The 19720-nt window shown below is 33.5% G+C and overlaps 1 protein-coding gene across 2 annotated transcripts in view; it reads right to left on the bottom strand.

The window, feature by feature from the left end:
- CDH9 (cadherin 9) overlaps positions 1-19720 on the bottom strand; it is a 136383-nt gene that overhangs the window by 29855 nt on the left and 86808 nt on the right. For both annotated transcript variants that reach the window (XM_043600720.1, XM_043600731.1), the window contains exon 3: positions 4257-4551. In XM_043600720.1, coding sequence (XP_043456655.1) covers positions 4257-4551 — 295 coding nt within the window. The remainder of the gene's footprint in view (positions 1-4256; positions 4552-19720) is intronic.

Here is a 19720-nt window from a genome sequence, read left to right as displayed (position 1 = left end):
TTATATTAAACAAAGATTAAAAAATTATAGTGAAGCTTAAATGACAAATGTATCATATGACATGATATTTGTCGTATCATGATAAATTTATTTGCAGGCTTTGTCCTGTATGATGTAATCTCTCCAAAGGCAGGGGCCTGTCTGGTCTTATTCAGATTTTAACTGAAGCCCAGCATGGTTTCCAGCAGAAAGTCATAATGAGAATGTACGTTTATAGACCGTAAGGTAGACGAGGCAGAATACCCAGCCCTTAATTTGTATCATTACTTTATTCTTATGATTAGCATAAGCTATAGGCCTTGAGACATAGAAGTGGCTCATGGTCACCTGGTAGGTGACAGAGATGGGATGCATCCTAGGCAATCTGAGGAAAGAAACACCACTCTAAATTCTTTACTAAGTGGCTTGTCTGGCATTATGGCTGTGATTAGACACGTTATTGAATCCACAGGTAGTGAATGCTAAGAAAGGGCTTGGGTTAAGTCATAAAGGGTTCATTGATGAGTTATATGTGCCAACTGTGAAAACTGCAAAAGGATTTCTTGTTGAAGTGATGGTGTTGGAGAGGAACTGGGTAAGTTTTTGAGAGACCAGTATGGTGAACTACCCAGTCAATGAGAAAAAAGTTGGGCTCTGCTATAAATATTAAAATCAGTGCATCCCATTTTCCTTCATTATATATCCTTAAATATTGTCCAGATTATGTGTTCTGATCAGAAGATGCTAATGCATTTAAGATTTCAACAATTAATTAGAGTCTTGTAATTTTAACTAAAAAGTGATTCTGAGCAACACAATGGAATGTGGTATATGGTTTTGACAGAAGGAAGTAGGGGCAGAGAGATAGAGCAAGGAGAGGAGTTGGTGTGAGAGAAACAGGAGAGACAATTCGGACAAAAATAAATAGGAAGAAAGGGACAGTATCGAGGAGACCATTAGGGGGTATATTGGGGAGAAGGGTAGGATAATAATAAAGAAATTTCATTTTATTTTAGAAGACTTTATTTACCCCCAAAGTTAATGGTAGTAGTTTTTTTAGCTCTGGTTTAAGTGAAAATCACTAATATAAGAAAGATAATATTAGAATTAAATGACTGTGCATTACTTGATTTATAGAAGCACTTTTTGTTGTCTGATTATGCATGTGCTTTAACTATTAGTTTAAGATCATCCTTTAGTTTTTCTCTGCAATTGATTATTTATATCAGTAAAAGCATAGAAATAACATCTACAAAATTATAGTGAGTTAATATTTATTTTCCCTTAAAACAGGATTACTTATGACAAAAGAACCGTATAATTTAAAAATATAAAATTTATGGACTTTATCTAGACATGTTTTATATATTAACAGGTCTAAAATCTTAATGCAAAATGCACTCACTCCCTTTCCTCTTATTTGGATTTAATTTTAATGAGGGGGCATTTGAATTGAGAGATAAAAACTTAAAAAATGTTGCTTTTGAGGAATTACTAAGAATCTAATAAAATTGGAAGTGTTCCAAACTATATTTTGCATAATAAGCATAACTATTTTACAGTGGGGACAAATAGTAAGGCATTAAAATTATCCAGCTTTCCCTGCATTTATTAAACATTGTTTTTCTGTTTACAATAGTATAGTAATAAACTATGTTTTGGGGCAAGCCAGTTTAATTCTTTTGGGCTCATTTTTACTTATTTATTAAAATAAGTGCTTAAATCAAATGAAGTGTCTTCCATGTGTGTGTATAATAGGTACATTTATATTTAAAACTGGATATACATAAAAAGTCTATCGTTGGGCCAAACAGGAAGGAATTAATACAGTGATGTCAATCTTAGTACTAATAATAACTATCCTCCATAAATAGGATCAAGATCTATCTGTAACTTTTAAATCCTCTTTTATTAATATGAAAAGCTGCAACCAGAGCCATACATCTCTATGTTGTTGTTGTTGTTGTTTTTCTGTTTTGTTGGAATTCTAGGCACAGAGGCAATAAAATTGACAATTACCCAAATTCTCATTTAACAAAAAATAATGTTTATTTATTTTTGAGAGAGAAAGAGAGACAGAGCAGGGGAGGGGTAGAGAGTGAGGGAGACACAGAATCTGAAGCAGGCTCCGGGTTGTGATCTGTCAGCACAGAGCCCGACGCAGGGCTTGAACTCACAGACTGTGAGATCATGACCTGAGCCAAAGATAGCTGCTTAACCAACTGAGCCACCCAGGTACCCCACCAAATACGCATTTTTAAGGGTGCAACAATAAGAAATTGTGCTGCCCATAATTTAAACTTTATATAAATATAGATTGCCTTACAGGAAGGGCTTTTTGCACAAAATAATCTATAAGCCTTCTTCCATGTATAAACTTATATATTCTGAATTTTATGGTATGGAATGAGCAAAGATTTTTTAAAATAAAATATACAAGTGCTTACTCTAGTCCTGATATTATTATGTATTTGATAAATATTAATGTAACCTAGATGAGATAGAATATGTTTGAATTAGATAAATGATCGGAATATACAGAATAAGAGATAATATTCCATTAAATAGCACAAAATAATATGGGAGAAAATGCAGGTATCTGAGTTTAAATATAAATAGTCTCTGATAAATAAGTATTCTGGTTTTTAAAATGAGTTAATTCTTTGAAAACTTTAAAAGTTATTCAACTATAAATCAGTTATTATCAAAATGTGTCTTATTCAAATATCTGTCATCCAAATTATACTTTTTATTCCTGTATGTATATCAAATCTATTTCCAGAAGGATAAGTGACAGTTTTTGTACTATTTGTCAAAATACCTGGTAAAATAACATATATGCAGGATAAACAATAATGTGTTATAAAGGTTAAAGGGTGTTACCAGAAAACCAAACTACTTTAGAATACTCATCAACAGGCAGTTGAAATGGAAAGTATGATTTTAGATGTATCTTCATCTCAAATATAAGCCCATAAAGACATCATCATATGTATCTACATTATCCCACTGGTCGACCTATATGGATCAGTCCAGTACTTCCACGGATCTATACCACGCTAACATATTTAAAATATTAAAGAAAACACAGCAACTCATATTTCATCCTAGGCTGTATGATTTCCTAGGACTCCTGTCTAATTTGATAACTCTCTTTCATATTATTGGAATGAATACCTAAAAGATAAGAGAACTGCCTCTTTTCTCAGATGGATGAGATTTCATTTGAGGTGAAAAGAAGTAACTTCTTTGCAAACCCCTGGTTCTTCTGTTTAGATGGCACACATAGTTAAGAAACATTTTATATCATTTCACTCAGCAAAGGTGGTTATAATTTTGTTTTCCTCATAAAAAACTATTTTAGGCTGAAACATGTACTAATTGTAATAATGTCAAAGTTAATCACTGAACAATGATTTTGAAATAACATCCAACTACATAGTATCAAATTTTGAAAATCAGTTGTGCATGTTTTGGATACTATAGCAAGTTTATATCACTTCTTTTTAAATATGTAATGACTTAATAGCTCTTATTTTATTAAGACATCTAAACATACACATACAGATAAATTACATAATAACAAATGTTTTTTAAAATTGTAGGCAGCCCTAAAAAAATGAAACAATTATTTTCAGTTTGCATGATAAACTATTATTTGGTAGTAGAACACAACTAAAATAATATTAAAAGGCTTGGAATATTGTTATTAGGCTACCAGGTTATTTGATCTTAATTCAGCTGCTTAATCATTCAGAATCCTGGCTCCTAATTAACAGAATGGGGATTTAAATTTCTATTTCCCATGCTTTCCACATGAAGTTGTTTCAATGATCAAATGAGATGATCAAAAGAAATTTGTCAAATGCAAGTATTAGTTGTTATGCAAAATAATGCAAGCAAAACTGTCCAAAACTGCTGACACTATTTGATATCCCCTTTTTATTTCAAGCAGAAATACATTCATCTTGACTGCTATTTGAATAGCAGTTGAGTAGAGGTGAAGGTGTTGGTAGAAATGCAATGGAATAACTGCTCTCATTAATCATATTGTTAGATCATATTTTTAGATCATTTTAGGTATAAGGAACACCATAGCAGGAATCATTGAAATATATACAATTGAAAATAATTAGAAGTGAGAAGTTAAAACTAAATAGTAGTTTTCAGTTATAGTTCTCATCTTGAAAGAACCATATATAGTAACTGTATGTCCATAATTATTACCTTAGCAAACAAATAAAAATGTTAGTTTACATGGATTAACATATACCTACCGACTCCAGACATTTCAGGAACACTGGCAGTGTATAAGTCTTTTGTGAATTTTGGTTCATTGTCATTGATATCATGGATTTTAATAATAAATTCAGATTCCGGCTCCACCTGCCGCCCAGTCTTTCTGTCTATAGCCTTGGCACGAAGAATGTATAGGGATTTTTCTTCTCTGTCTAATTTCTTTGCAGCATGAATATCTCCTGTATTTTCATCTATAACGAACAGACTGCCAGCCCCATCTCCTGTTAATATGTATTTTAAATTTCCATCTCCTTTATCTTGGTCAGTGTGAAGCTTCAGAGAGGCAGAAAAGAAAAGTTCTATAAATACATGCATTGCTATTACAGAAAAAAAATTAATTAATTTTGGCACATATCAACTCTTCACATAATGTCATTAAAACAACGATCACAGTTGTTATCTTAACTTTCAGGTGAGAATACTAAACATTCCAGTTTCATCATTCTCAAAAATTTTAAATAATTACATCTGTACATCACAGGGGACTAAATTTACAATGAAATAAAAATGAATAATATATCTTTTGAAACACAGTGTTGAATGATTCAAAGATTTAAACTGTGACACATTAACAAGAAAAAACAAAACATCCATAAACCTAGAGCTTGAGTATAAAATAGTGACATACTCCTGGTTACATTTAATATCACTAAACTAAGAGATGATGTGAGATGTTTTGAACTTTTCATGATAAGTTTAGAATATATACCATAACTGCAAACTGATTTTACCTCTCGTCAGTAAAATATTTGTAGATTCAGAGGCTCTGTCTTCAGAGAAACCAGAGGGATGGAATTTTATTTCAAAGATTCTTCTCTATATGATTTTGGGAGAGTACACTTTCAACCAGGATATCCTGTGTTTGTTTGTTTGTTTGTTTGTTTGGAAATTGACATATTTTATAGACTTCTTTAAAATTCAATTGATATAAAAAACACAGGGCTTTTCCACTGGCCGTATACATATTTTTTCATAAATTATTTTTCTTCTGATACATAACCAACTAAAAAATAGACTTTTTAATGTAGGAGGCAGTCTACTAAGTACTTAAAACAGACAAACAGATCATGCATTCACAGAAATTTAGAATTGGAAAAAATCTTGGCATTTTTTCAAACCTAACACTGTTCTGAAACTTGAGTCTTAACTAGCCTGTCCCCTAGAAGACAACTATGTTGTCTTCTATCATATATCCCAAAATTCCCATTACTTCCTGGCTCCACCTATTTCTGTGTCCCATTCTATCTTTGAATTATTTGACTTTTTAAATAGTTTTTTTATGGTAGCCAAAATAAGAAACTTGGGATGCATATTTTACTCTTCTTTACTTTTAATCTCAGTGCCAAAATAATCATATGCAGTCTTCTCTGAAACCCCTTCCGGGCCCATCTATATGTCTCCATCCTCTGGCTATCACCCTGGTTTTGTCCTGCATCGTATCTTATCTGGACCACTGTAGCAATCTCCTAATTAATGTCTGCCACCCCTCCCAGTCTACTCCAAAGAGTTTTCCATTATAAAGGTGATTTTTCTTTTCTTTTTTTAAATAATTTTAAAAAATGTTTATTTTTGCAAGAGAGAAAGCATGATCAGGGGAGGGGCAGAGAGAGAAGGAGACAGAGGATCCAAAGTGGGCTCTGTACTGACAGCCTGATATGGAGCTCGAACTCACTAACCTTGAGATCATGATGTGAGCTGAAGTTGGACACTTAACCAACTGAGCCATGCAGGTGCCCCAAGGAGGTGATTTTCAACGTCACAAATCTGGTCATGTTACCTCTTAGCTTAAAAATCTTCAACAAGGTACAGGGCAAGAGAAATATAAATCTAAAGTCTTACAAACCTGGGTTATACTCATGCAAATTTTTGTGTTCTATTGGGCAAATGTGTGTGTGTGTATGTGTGTATGTGTGTGTATGTGTGCTAAGCCTGTTCTATTAAAAAGACATAATATTCTTTACAAAAATAATCTTTTATTATTCTAATTTTTTGGACTCTATCACCTTATTTATACATCTTTCATAATCTTATCCTCATCTCCAGATACATCACTGCCACCTGTACCCACTTCATTACCATTCTGTACCAACCAATTATATTGTTTTACCTTATTCTATCTTCTTCATTTCTCAGAAAATACTGTTCCAGTTTTTATTCTTGATGTTTGCATATTTTCCTCTTACCCTTTAGCACCCTTTCTCTTCTCTGCATTGTCTCCTAATTAAACATTTATCATATCTCATTTAAAATCAGGATGACTTTTCCTACTCTCTAGATTAGAACACATATGCCAGCTCTGTAGTTACAAAGCATATTTCATTGTCCTATCGTGATATTCACCACATTTGGTGAAATTATTTATTGTGCCCACTAAACTGTAAAATTCCAAAGAGAACGATTGATATTATTCTTTTAAATTGCTAGGATTTCATTGAAGGTGACAAAAATATGGAAAGACATTCCATGCTCATGGATTGGAAGAACAAATATCATTGAAATGTCTATACTACCCAAAACAGTCTACACATTTAATGCAATCTCTATCAAAATACCAATAGCATTTTTCATAGAGCTAGAAAAAACAATCTAAAAATTTGTATGGAACCACAAAACACCCTGAATAACTAAAGCAACCTTGAATAAGAAAAGCAAATCTGGAGGCATCACAATTCTGGACTTCAAGTCATATTATAAAGGTGTAGTAAAACATTATGGTACTGACACAAAAATAGACATATAAATCAATGGAACAGAATAGAAAACCCAGAAATGAAGCCACAGCTATATGGTCAGTTAATCTTTAACAAAGCAGGAAAGAATATCCAATGGGTAAAATACAGTCTCTTCAACAAATGGTATTGGGAAAACTGGACAGCAAAATGCAAAAGGATGAAGCTAGACAAGTTTCTTACACCATACATAAAAATATTGAAAATGGATTAAGGCCCTAAATATGAGACCTGAAACCATAAAAATCCTAGAGGAGAACACAGGCAGTAACTTGTTTACATGGGCCATAGAAGTTTTATGATATGTCACTAGAGGCAAGGGAAACAAAAGCAAACATGAACTAGTGGAACTTTATCAAGATCAAAAGCTTCTGCACAATGAAGGAAACAATCAACAAAACTAAAAAGCAGCCTACAGAATGGGAGAAAAGATATTTGCAAATGACATCCGTGATAAAGGGTTAATATGCAATATATATAAAAAACTCTACACCCCCCAAAAATAATCCAATTAAAATCAGCAGAAGACACGAATAGACATCTTCCCAAAGAAGACATGCAGATAACTAACAGACACATGAAAAGATGCTCAACATCACTGATCATCAGGGAAATACAAATCAAAACTACAATGAGATATCATCTCACACCTATCAGAATGGCTAAAATCAACAACACAGGAAACAACAGGTGTTGGCGAAGATGCAGAGAAAGGGGAACCCTCTTGCACTGCTGGTGGGAATGAAAACTGGTGCAGTCACTCTGGAAAACAGCATGGAGTTTCCTCAAAAAGCTAAAATAGAGCCATCCTACAATCCAGCAACTGCCTACTAGGTATTTACCCAAAGGATACAAAAATACTAATTTGAGGGAATACATGCACTCTGAAATTTAAAGCAGTGTGATCAATAATAGCCAAATTATGGAAAAAGCCCAAATGTTCATGTCTATTGATGAATGGATAAAGAAGTGACATATATAATATATATATGTGTGTGTGTGTGTGTGTGTGTGTGTGTACTCACACACACACATAGTTATATAGTTATAGTTATATATAAAATATTACACAGCCATAAAAAGAATAAAATCTTGCCATTTGCAACAATGTGGATAGAGCTAGAGAGTATTATGCTGAGCAAAATAAGTCAGTTATAGAATGACAAATACCATATGATTTCACTCATTTGTAGAATTTAAGAAACAAAACAAAAGAACATGGGTGAGGTGTGGGGGAAAGAAAGGAAAGCCAAGAAACAGACTCTTAACTGTAAGGAACAAAGTGATTGTTACCAGAGGGGAAGTGGGTGGGGGGCATGGATGAAATGGGTGATAGGGATTAAGGAGGGCACTGTGCTGAGAATAGGGTGTTGTATGTAAGAGTTGAATCACTAAATTCTAATCCTGAAGCTAACATTACACTGTATGTTAACTAATTGGAAATTAAATCAAAACTGGAGAAAAACGTCAATGGAAATTTTACATATATACACATGAATACAAAGTATTTTTTATTTTTTTGTATATCATTCCTTTTTAGTTTTCCATGTATTTAACATAATTCCAATATGTCAACCTAAAAAAAAAATAGCCAGGTATTTTATTAGAAAAATGAGTTTATTCAGGAAGAGAAGAAGAACTCTAATTCAGGACAAGCAAACTGGGGCAAGCTATAGGCAAATCTGAGAAAAAGTGATGGTCAGCTTTTGTTAGGTTTTAGGAGGAAATTGAGGAAGATTGTTTTTTAAACAAAAGTTCATTGGAGAAGAACAAAATTTTGAGGTTGTGGCCGCTTCTCATTGGCTGCAAGTGCTGATTAGTGTATTGTTGCTGGGCCAGGGAGAGATCTTCCTTCTTTTTGCAGGTTATGTAGGCTGCAACCAGTGGTACATTGGGATATATACTTATATTCATATTCATATTCATATTCATATTCATATTCATATTCATGTTTATTTATTTTGAAACAGAGCGAGAGCATAAACGGGGGAGAGGCAGAGAGAAGGAGAGACAGAATCCCAAGCAACCTCTGCACCATCAGAGCAGAGCCTAATGTGGGACTTTAACTCATGAACTATGAGATTATGACTTAAGTAGAGATCAAGAGTAAGATGCTTAACCCACTGGGCCACCCAGCTGCCCCAGGAGTTATATTTTTATATCTTACTTAGATTCAAATACCAATGGAAACCACTCACTTTTCAAACATTTCTCCTCATTTAAAGTATTTTGAAGGCTGAAAAAATATTCAGACAAACATGGTAATCATAATCACTACAATTTTCTCTGAATGATTTTATATTTGATTTAAAAAATTTCAAGAAAACTTCAGTATTAAAATTCTGCTGCTTGGACTGAATATGGTGTCCAGAGAGAAATTAAAATAGTAATGGAACTACAAAATTTTCAGAATAAGTTTGTGGTCTGAAAATATTGAATTTTAATTACAAAATGAAATATTTGCAATAGAATTATATTTTAGTCATTCCTATATTGAAATCATAATTTAGATTTACATCCTATTCCTATCCGTTCTATTGTCTGCCATGATATATTATGTGTACTCTTTATTCTCTTAATTTAAAATGCCATAAGATGGGGCGCCTGGGTGGCGCAGTCGGTTAAGCGTCCGACTTCAGCCAGGTCACGATCTCGCGGTCCGTGAGTTCGAGCCCCGCATCGGGCTCTGGGCTGATGGCTCAGAGCCTGGAGCCTATTTCTGATTCTGTGTCTCCCTCTCTCTCTGCCCCTCCCCCGTTCATGCTCTGTCTCTCTCTGTCCCAAAAATAAATAAAAACGTTGAAAAAATTTTAAAAATAAAATAAAATAAAATGCCATAAGAAAATAAAATAAACTACCATTTTAAAAGAATTATGTCACATAAAATCAAGCACATATTTTAAAACAGTGTCTTTAATTTACAATTTCATTTTAAGAACGAAAACACAATATTTATTATCTGGTGTAATCTAACAGAAAACAAAAGATGCTATATTAAAATACTGGATTTTTCCATCATGTACATTATTAATTTTCAATTACACCCTTAGAGTTGATAGAAATCAATAGCAAAACCTATTATAACATAAGTATAATATCTTCTATATGGAATCAACACTCAGCAATTTTATAGGATCAATGAAAATAAAGTAGAAATCTTATGACTATTGCTTATCTATTATAGAACAAAGCCCACATAAAATTCCTGAAGAAATATGAGTACCAAAATATAGTTATTTTCTTCAGATCTCAATGTACCAAGTAGTCCTCCCTCCCTGGAAATAACTTATTTGCCTCTTTTAAACTTGAATAAAACCATGATAGCACAATAAATCCTAAATAATGTTTTAAAATGCTAGCTATTATTGTCCAACAGTATCATGTTTTGTACAAAATCAACAGTATCATAATTTTGCCAGCTACAGTTGTTTTTAGAAATTTGAAAAATTTAAATGTACATGCAAAATAAGCTAAAAATTTAAATTATATAGATGCGTATATAGATAGGAAGAAGTCTACCAAGTTCTCCCTTGATCTATAAAAGCAGAAGAGTTCAAGATCAAAAAAACGAAAGACTAACTTGAAGGTAAAAACAAGAGAATCATGACTCCTCAGTCCATCCCCAGACTTGAGCCAGTTAACAGACCCAGACCCTTTGAATGAAAGGGATGCTCAAGTCTTCTTGAGGAAGGTCCCCAGTACTTGCCTGAACATTCATACTATTAGTCTTTCTCCTGGCCTTCCGCAAATGGGCCTATGCCTTTTACCAAGGTAACTGTGTGCTGGATAAAAAGGAAGTAATCAGACACCTGAAGAGTCCTGGACACAAGCTCTGAATTCTTATTGACTCCAGGAAACCCAAATCAGTGTGATCTGCCAACCAGAGTAGAGGTATGAGGAAGTCAGGTGATTGATGGAGTTTTACCTGACATCTGTCTAATAGTGGGCCCAGTGGGATCCTAAATCCATTCTGTAGTAAAAGATAAATTGCTGTATTTCCCCATCCTCCAACCAAAACAGAAGCCCAATACCTCGTGGTCTTTGGAGGTAGAGTATTTTTCATTTGGATATGTTATTTCTATCCATTTACTGAAACACCTGAAAAGCTGCTAGTTTTGAGTGGGGCCCAGCACCTGAGAAGATAGGATGATTTGGTCTGTGTATACAAGTCAATCTCTTTCCTCAGCCAGTTTTGTCGTTTCCTAATGGGCTCATGAACAAAGCGGCCATGGTGGCAGGAGTGGAAGTTATACATGGGTTTAACAACTTGAACATCCACTGACTAAGGACCATCTGGCTACAGTTACTGTTGAATGCCCAATGTGCAAGCAGTAGAGACCAACATTGAGCCTCCAATATGGTGCCATTTCCTTGGGTGATCATCCAGCTTCCTGATAACTAGTCAATTACACGGGAATGCTTCCATCCTGAAAGGTATGATGCTGTTATTTTGTTTTGTTTTGTTTTGTTTTAAGCTTATTTATTTATTTTGAGAGATACAGAGAGCATGAGCAGGAAAGGGGCAAAGAGTGACAGGAATAGAGAGAATCCCAAGCAGGTTCTACGCTGCCAACACAGAGCCCGACATGGGGCTCGAACTCACAAGACTGTGAGATCATGACCTGAGCTAAAGCCAAGAGTTGGACATTTAAACTACTGAGCTACCTAGGTGCGTTGGGACAATGTTTTTGTTTTTTTAATTATTATTACTATTATTATTACTACTATTATTACTCCTGGGATAGACACTTACACTGGATATGTATTTGCCTTCCCTGCACACAGTGATTCTGCCAAAATTACCATCCATAGATTTACAGCATGTCTTAATGGTATTCCATACAGTATTAGTTCTGATCAAGCAAATCACTTCACAGTGAAACAAGTGCAACAATAAGTAAATACTCTTGGGATTCACTGTTCTTACCGTGGTCCATGGTCCACACCATCCTGAAGCAGCTGATTTGGCACAATGATGGAATGACCTTTAGAAGACTCTGTTACTATGACAGCTAGGTGCTGATGCCTTGCAGAGCTGGGGTGAGTTTATCTTGAAGGCTACATATGCTCTGAATCAGCATCCAACAAATGGTGTTGTTTCAGGATTCACAGGTCCAAGAATTAAGGAGTGGAAATGGGAGAGGCATCTTTCACTATTACCCCTAGTAACCCACTAGCAAAATTTTTATTCCCTGTTCCTGAGACCTTATGCTATGCTGGCCTAGAGTTCTTAGTTCTAGAGAGATGGGGAAATTTTTCCACCAGGAGACAAAAAAATAATTTCATTGAATTGTAAGCTAAGATTGTTGGACTCCTCATGCCTCTAAATCAATAGGCAAATAATAGAGTTATTGTATTGCCAAGGTGATTGGTTCTGACTATAATGGGGAAATGGAGGCAAGGAGCAGTACTTGGAATACAAGAGATCCCTTAGAGTGTCTCTTAGTATTACTATGCCCTGTGATTAAGATCAATGAAAAACTACAACAACCCAGTCCATAAAAGACTACTAGTGTTCCAGACCCTTCAGGAATCAAGGTTTGAATCACCCCGCCAGAGAAAGAGCCATAACCAGATTAGGTGCTTCCTGAAGGCAAAGGGAATACAGATTGGGTAGTGGAGGAAAGCAGTTACAAATACCAGTTATTTGTTAGTTACAGAATGTGTCTAGTTATAGAATGACTCATTGTCATGAGTACTTACTCCTTATTTTGTTATGAATACAGTGTGTTTTTTATAAACAAATTTCTTTGCTTTTTCCCATCTTTTTCCTTTATCATGTAACATAAGATACATGAACTTGTTATCACAGTATTTAAATATTATTAATTTTACATTATTGTATTTATGTTACAAGATACCAAGGAGAAGAATACACATCACTAAAGGACTATACCTCTTCTGGAAAGGGGTTAGTGTAATCCCAGTTGTGTGCAGAATAGTTGTATTCTGTTAGGCAGAATTATGACCTTGTTATTGTCTTTCTTTGAGATTAGCATGACTTAAGGAGATATGTGTGAGTGCCAAGTTAAGAAGAAGTGGCCTTACCATGGTTAATTTTATGTGTCAGATTGTGCCATTGGATGCCCAGATCTTTGGTTAAACATTATTCTGAGTGTATCTGAGGGTGTTTCTGGATGAGATTAATATTGGAATTGATGGGCCAGATAAGCAGGTTACTCTCCCCATTTTAGGTATGAATCATCCAATCCATTGAAAACCTGAGAAACAGAATTTGCTTTCTCTGCCTGACTGTGTTTGAGCTGGGACGTTGATCTTCTCCTGCCTTTAGACTCAGACCAGAATGTAACACTTTCAGGTCTTCAGACTCCCAGTGAAACTATGCCATTGATTCTCCTGAATCTCTGGCTTACCAACTGCAGATCTTGGGACTTCCCAGCCTCCATAATCATATAAACCAATTTCTTATAATATATATCTATATATATTATATAAAACATATATATATATGTATACATACATATGTATATGTATACATATATACATGTATATATGTATACATACATATATACACATACATATATGTGTATATGTATACATAAATATATGTATATGTGTATATATATATATATCCTGTAGATGACTACAATTGAAGGCAAAATTTGCAAAATCCAAGAAAATTTATTCCTAATCCATTTTCTTTTAGGAATGTAAGAGTTTTTTGATTACTTGCTTGTTTTAAATTTTGTTTAAAGTGTTTATTTTTATTTATTTATTTTGCACACGCACATGCAAAAGAGAAAAAGAGGAAGGAGAGAGAGAGAGACAGAGAGACGGGGTGGGGGGGGAGAGGGAGAGAGAGAAAGAATAAGGAGAAGGGGAGAGGGAAAGAGAAACTCCACACCCAGCATGGAGCCTGATGCAGGGCTCGATCTCCCAACCAGGAGATAATGACCTGAGCAGAGAGCAAGAGTAGGGTGCTGAACCAACTGAGCCACCAGGAGTCCCTGTTTAACATGTTTTTAATTTCAAAAGTATGGTACATCGTCCAACTCTTATTATCAACAATCTTCACATATTCCTAAAAAATATATATGTGGAATTTTCTAACTGTTCAGTTTTTAAAGAGGAATGATATAAGAGCTATAGCTGACAGGCACTAAAAATAATGATTAATAATACTTCTGATGTCTTAATAATGTTAAAATATATGTCCAATATATTAAAAATAGTGTGTTGTGCAGCAGTCTTCAAGGCAGATTTTTCTTCTTTATTTCAGATAAATCGAATTATCTTTAAATTTACTTGTATTAAGTATTGGGTTTATAACTAATATATTAATACGCAGTTTTGGGTAAATGAAAATTAAATATAAGACCACTGATATGCAATGTAGTTATGCCATAAAGATTTCCAGTTTTGACTACAGAAGCATTAGCTGGACAGACCCTCTCATAGTAAGCAACTAAAAATCTAGACAAACTACATGAAGTCGCTGTTTTTAGGAATTACACAACAGAAGGGAAGCAACAAAATGAGTTATAAATTCATTCTACCAGTTTGCCTGGGAAAAATTTTACTGTAGGGATGTGGAGTATGTACAGAGAGTGGCAAATCTGCCAGGCAGAGAAAAACAGAGATGGGAATTCAGGGCTGTTACTGTGGCACCGATTTGCTAGACAGGATACAAAGGGGCGAGAGCCACAGAGTGCTCCAGTCAGAGCATCTGTATAAATATGGTAGAATCATATAGTGTACATGTCCACAGAGGCTTAGCATAGAAAATTTCTGGGGATCTAAAATTTTAATAGAAAATTTCACCGATTAAAAGAATGGGAAGAGAGGAGTTTGGGCACAGCCAGAATGGTTCAGTCTTAACTGAATGTTGTAGGTGTTAAGAATTGAGAAAAGCCATGCCTTGGGAGAAACAACTGTGTCTATGAGTGAAGAATACATCCTAAGAAAAAAAATACAGAGGGTGCCTTGATGGCTGAGTCAGTAGAGCATGTGACTCTTGATCTTGGGGTTGTAAGTTCAAACCCCACATTGGGTATAGAGCTTACTTAAAAAAAATCGACAGGATTTAATAAAACTTAAAAAATGAAAATTCTTTAAAAATAGACAAACTAAAATGGACCCATTCAAACAGTTCTTAAAACAATGTTTGACAAGAAGACTGTATCATCTACAATTCCCAGAATATAGTAATATAGTAGTGTATATCAATTACTAAGTTCTAGGAAAATGTGTTTTTTAAATATATATTTAATATATATGTTAATATATATTTAATATATATGTTTACATATACATGTGTGTATATATATACATATATATGTGTGTGTGTGTATATACATATATATATATATATATATATATATATATATATCCAATGGAAACAGAAACACAGACAATCCAAATATGTGAGCTACTAACAGACATACATGTAATTGGAATAATGTTCATGCACTTACAGTTGCAAAAGGGAGAAAAGAATATGACAGAGAATATTTTTTAAGAGATAATGGTAAAAAAAATCTTAAAAGCATCCAAGGAATAAACATAAGTTTAGGTTAAAAAATATAACAAGAAAGACAGCTGATTTCATATTAGAAATAATGGAAGCCAGAACTGTTTAGTAAAAATAACCTTCAAAAATTAAGAAATAGTATTCTGAGAGAGAAAAAAAAAATGCTGAGAGAATTCACTGCAATAAGACTTTCACTTCAAGCAATACTAAATAGATATCTTTAGGCTGAATGGAAATAATGCTAAATTGGATCCTTGACATAAAGAAAGAAATGAGGAGACTTCATGAGAGCAAAACAGCTGGCATAAGAGATTATCTTAAAGTATTTTTAAAAGAAAAGTGGCTGTTTAAATCTTGTATAACATCAACATATTATAAAATTTATATAGCATAGTAAACATAACATACATAACAATAATAGCAAAGTAAATGGAATTCTGCTTTCACCAAGTTTTAACACTATGTAGTAATGACATCCTATTCCAGTTAGACTTGAATAAGTTAAGGATGGATATAACCCTTATCCTTATATTCCTTTTATAATCCTCAGGGCAACTGCTAAATAATACAAGGAGATAAAGCTAAAATGGCAACTGTGGAAATAAAATGAAATGCTAATTTGTAGACAAAAAGAAAGTTGAGGAGACAGACAGAAATATTTTTCTATAAACAAAGGCAAGAAACAAGAGGTAAATGGTGAATAATTAGAACAAATGTAAAGCAAGAAGGCCAGCAGTATATAAACATATTAGTGATTACATCAGTATCAGTGGGCTTAAAACCTCAAGTAAGAACTCTATTAGAATCCACTACAAAAAGGTACTTAAGTATATGTAGATTACAAGAGCCAAGCCTTCAACATGATAGTATAAATGAATTTAAAGTAAAAAAATAAAAATGTCATAAATACTAATTATAAGAAAGCATGTAGGGCTATATTAAAATTAAACAAAATAAACTTTAAGAAATAATACAGAAGAAACTTAGTAACACTGAAGGGGACATTATCTCAGAAAGATATGACAATCATTATTGTTCATGGAGCTAAGAATAAATTTCTAAATGAAACACTTGTCATAAAACTAAAAGAAGTAGCAGACAATCCAAATCACAGTTGGATTTTATTATGGAAATGATTAGTTTTTGTTTCTTACAAGAAACTAATACATTGAATACATATAATTGAAATAATGAGATTTTAGAACAGATGATCACAGTGAGTCATAATACTGCCCACATATCATCAAAGCAGCTATACAAGCAGCAACATACAAATGTACAATGTGCAGTAAATGTACAAATAATAGGTATGTTCTTCTAATCCTCTCCATGTATACTAATAATGTTTTTAGAATATTTTTATTTACACAAAAATTACAAAGCTATCTCTATCACTTCCCACATCCTCACACTTAGTTTCAGTTATTAACCTCATATTGTGGTATATTAGTTACAATAATGGACGAATATTGATAAATTATTATTAAAGTGTATATCTTATTCAGAGTCCCTTGCTTTTTACTGCATATCTTTTATCTGCTCCACATTACATTTAGTCCTCATGCTCCTTAAACTCCTTTGTACTGTGACAGGTTCTCAGACTTTCTGTTTTTTATTATCTCCATAGTTCTGAGAGTGTATGTCATGTATTTAGTGATATATCCCTTTTTTGGACTTTATCTCATGTTGTTTCTCATGATTATTCTAGGATTATGTGTTTTGGGGAGAAAGACCACAGCAGTGGCCTTTTTCATCACGTTTCAAGGGTATATTCTGTAATCATGATATATCACTGTTGACGCTAACTTAGTTGACTTTGTGTTTGTCCAGTGTCTGCGCTACACAGTTACGGTCTTTCTCCCTTTTCTTACTGTATTTTTTTTAAGTTTATTTATTTATTTTGAGAGAGAGTGTGTATGCATGAGCAGGTGAGAGGCAGGGAGACAAGGAGAGAGAGAATCCCAAACAGGCTCTGTGCTGTCAGTGCAGAGCCTGATGTGGGGCTCAAACCCACGAGCGGTGAGATCATGACTTGAATTGAAACCAAGAGTCAGATGCTTAACCGACTGAGCCACCCAGGTACCCCTTACCATATTCTTTAAAAGGAAGTCGCTACATTCTGCCAACATTTAAGGAGTAGGGAGTTACACCTCTTTGAAGGGAGACTATCTTCATATATCATTTGAAATTTCTCTACATGGGAGCCTTGTTTATTCTCTCCCCTTTACTTATTTTTTGTTATTTAGTTATATCAGTTTGGACTCTTGGATTTTTTTTGTGGTGGGGGGGCTAATACCAGTGTATTTCATTGCTCCAATTTTTTCAGTTTTGCCCACTGGGAGCCCTTACAGTCAATTCTTGTGTCCTTTTGCCATATTCCTATCTTTGTAGTGTGTTTTTGTCTATGTGCATGTCCTTAATTTCTGGCAACACAAGGTACACCCCAATCATCTTGTGTATTTCTTGTTATATTCCTAGAATCATCCTTTTTTTTTTCAGGAAGACTCAGTTCTCTTTATTGGAGAATGACAGTAGAAATCGAGATCAGAATGCTAGATGTGTTTACTGCTACTAGGTGTTGTTGCTTTTAGAACCTTTCAGCTGACAGAACAATGAAATTTATGGCTGACTACTAGTCTGTGTATATACCTACCTAGATGACACCAGTTGTATCAATATAAAGTTCATTCTGATACCTGTGTTTGGATATTTTAACATATTAATTTGAGTAATTAGAGAAAAAAAAGATAAATAATAGTAAAGGTAAAGAATATTTTGGCAGTGCTCTTAGCCAAATCAATCCCAATAATACTTCAATAGCAAACAGCCCAGCATCTTCATAATATGCATTCTTTTCACATACACATGTAAGACTCATCAGATTATGCTATGTATTAAATTGCATTGGAGATGACTAAAATATCTGGCCCATGGCCTATTGATGTAGACTCTGTATTATGTTTGTTGTTCCCCACATATATATGTGTATATGTACATATATAAAATATCATGTATAATATGTAATATATGGAGTTAATACTATCCCTATCAAAATTTCAGTGTTACTTTTTACAACAAATTGATAAGCCGAAACTAAAATTAACATGGGAATGCAAATGACCTAGAGTAGCCTGGACAATTGGAAGAAGAAAAAAGTAGAACTTATATTGTTAAAGTTCAAAACTTATTCTAGAATTACAATAATGAAGAGAGTGAAGTATTAAATAGACAAATGAGAACAAAATAGGAAATCTAGAAATAAACTCACAGATACACTTGATTTTAGAAAAAGGTGCCAATGAAATTTTGTTGTGGAAGCATTCTCAGCAAATTCTGTAGCAGCTCCATTGATATTGGTATTTAAAAACAGAAGAAACTTCATTCATACCTCACATAATCCACAAAAATTAATTTGAGATATATTACAAACTTAAATTTGATAGCTGGAACAAAAAGATCATCTTGGAAAAAACATGAACTTGACTTCATGGTATTGAAATAGGCACATATTCCTTTTGTAAAATCAATAGGTCCAAACAATAAATACAAATAATATTTTTATTTAATGAAAATTAAAATATACTCATCAACAGACAATGTGTTTTTGATACTCTGCTGTTAAGTACATACACATTAAGGATTGTTGTCTTTTTGGAGGAGTGGCCTTTTTATCATTATGTAATGTTTCTATTTATCCCTGATAAATGCTCTTGTTCTGATATTAGCTGTATCTGAAGTTCATCTAACTACTCCAACTTTCTTTTGATTACTGTTGCCTTAGAATATCTTTTTCCATCTCTGTACTTTTAATCTAACCCACTTTAAATATAAAGTGGTTTCATTTTAGACAACATATCGTGGAGTTTTATATTTTTTATATTTTTTATCCACTCTCTACCAGTGGTGTGTTAGACTCACATTTAAAGAGTTTGGTATAACTGATTTAATATCCTCCATATTTGTAATTATTTTCTATTAATTACTGGTTCTTTATTTCTTTTTTGTTTATTTGTCTGATCTTTTTCTGCATTTTTCTGGTTTTTTTTTTTGAGCATTTTATATATTCCATTTTCTCTCTACCCTTCACAAATCAATTATAAGTTTAAAAAAAAAGACGTGAAGGAGCTTTAAATGCATATTACATTTAAATGTAAGTGAAAGAAGCTAATCTGAAAAGACTGCACACTGTATAATTCTATGTGATGTTCAGGAAAGCGCAAAA

The sequence above is a fragment of the Prionailurus bengalensis genome, chromosome A1 (assembly GCF_016509475.1).
Source record: "Prionailurus bengalensis isolate Pbe53 chromosome A1, Fcat_Pben_1.1_paternal_pri, whole genome shotgun sequence".
In the NCBI taxonomy this organism is placed as follows: domain Eukaryota; kingdom Metazoa; phylum Chordata; class Mammalia; order Carnivora; family Felidae; genus Prionailurus; species Prionailurus bengalensis.
Note: the sequence above shows the minus strand (reverse complement) of the source record. Positions and strands in the feature narration are given on the sequence as shown.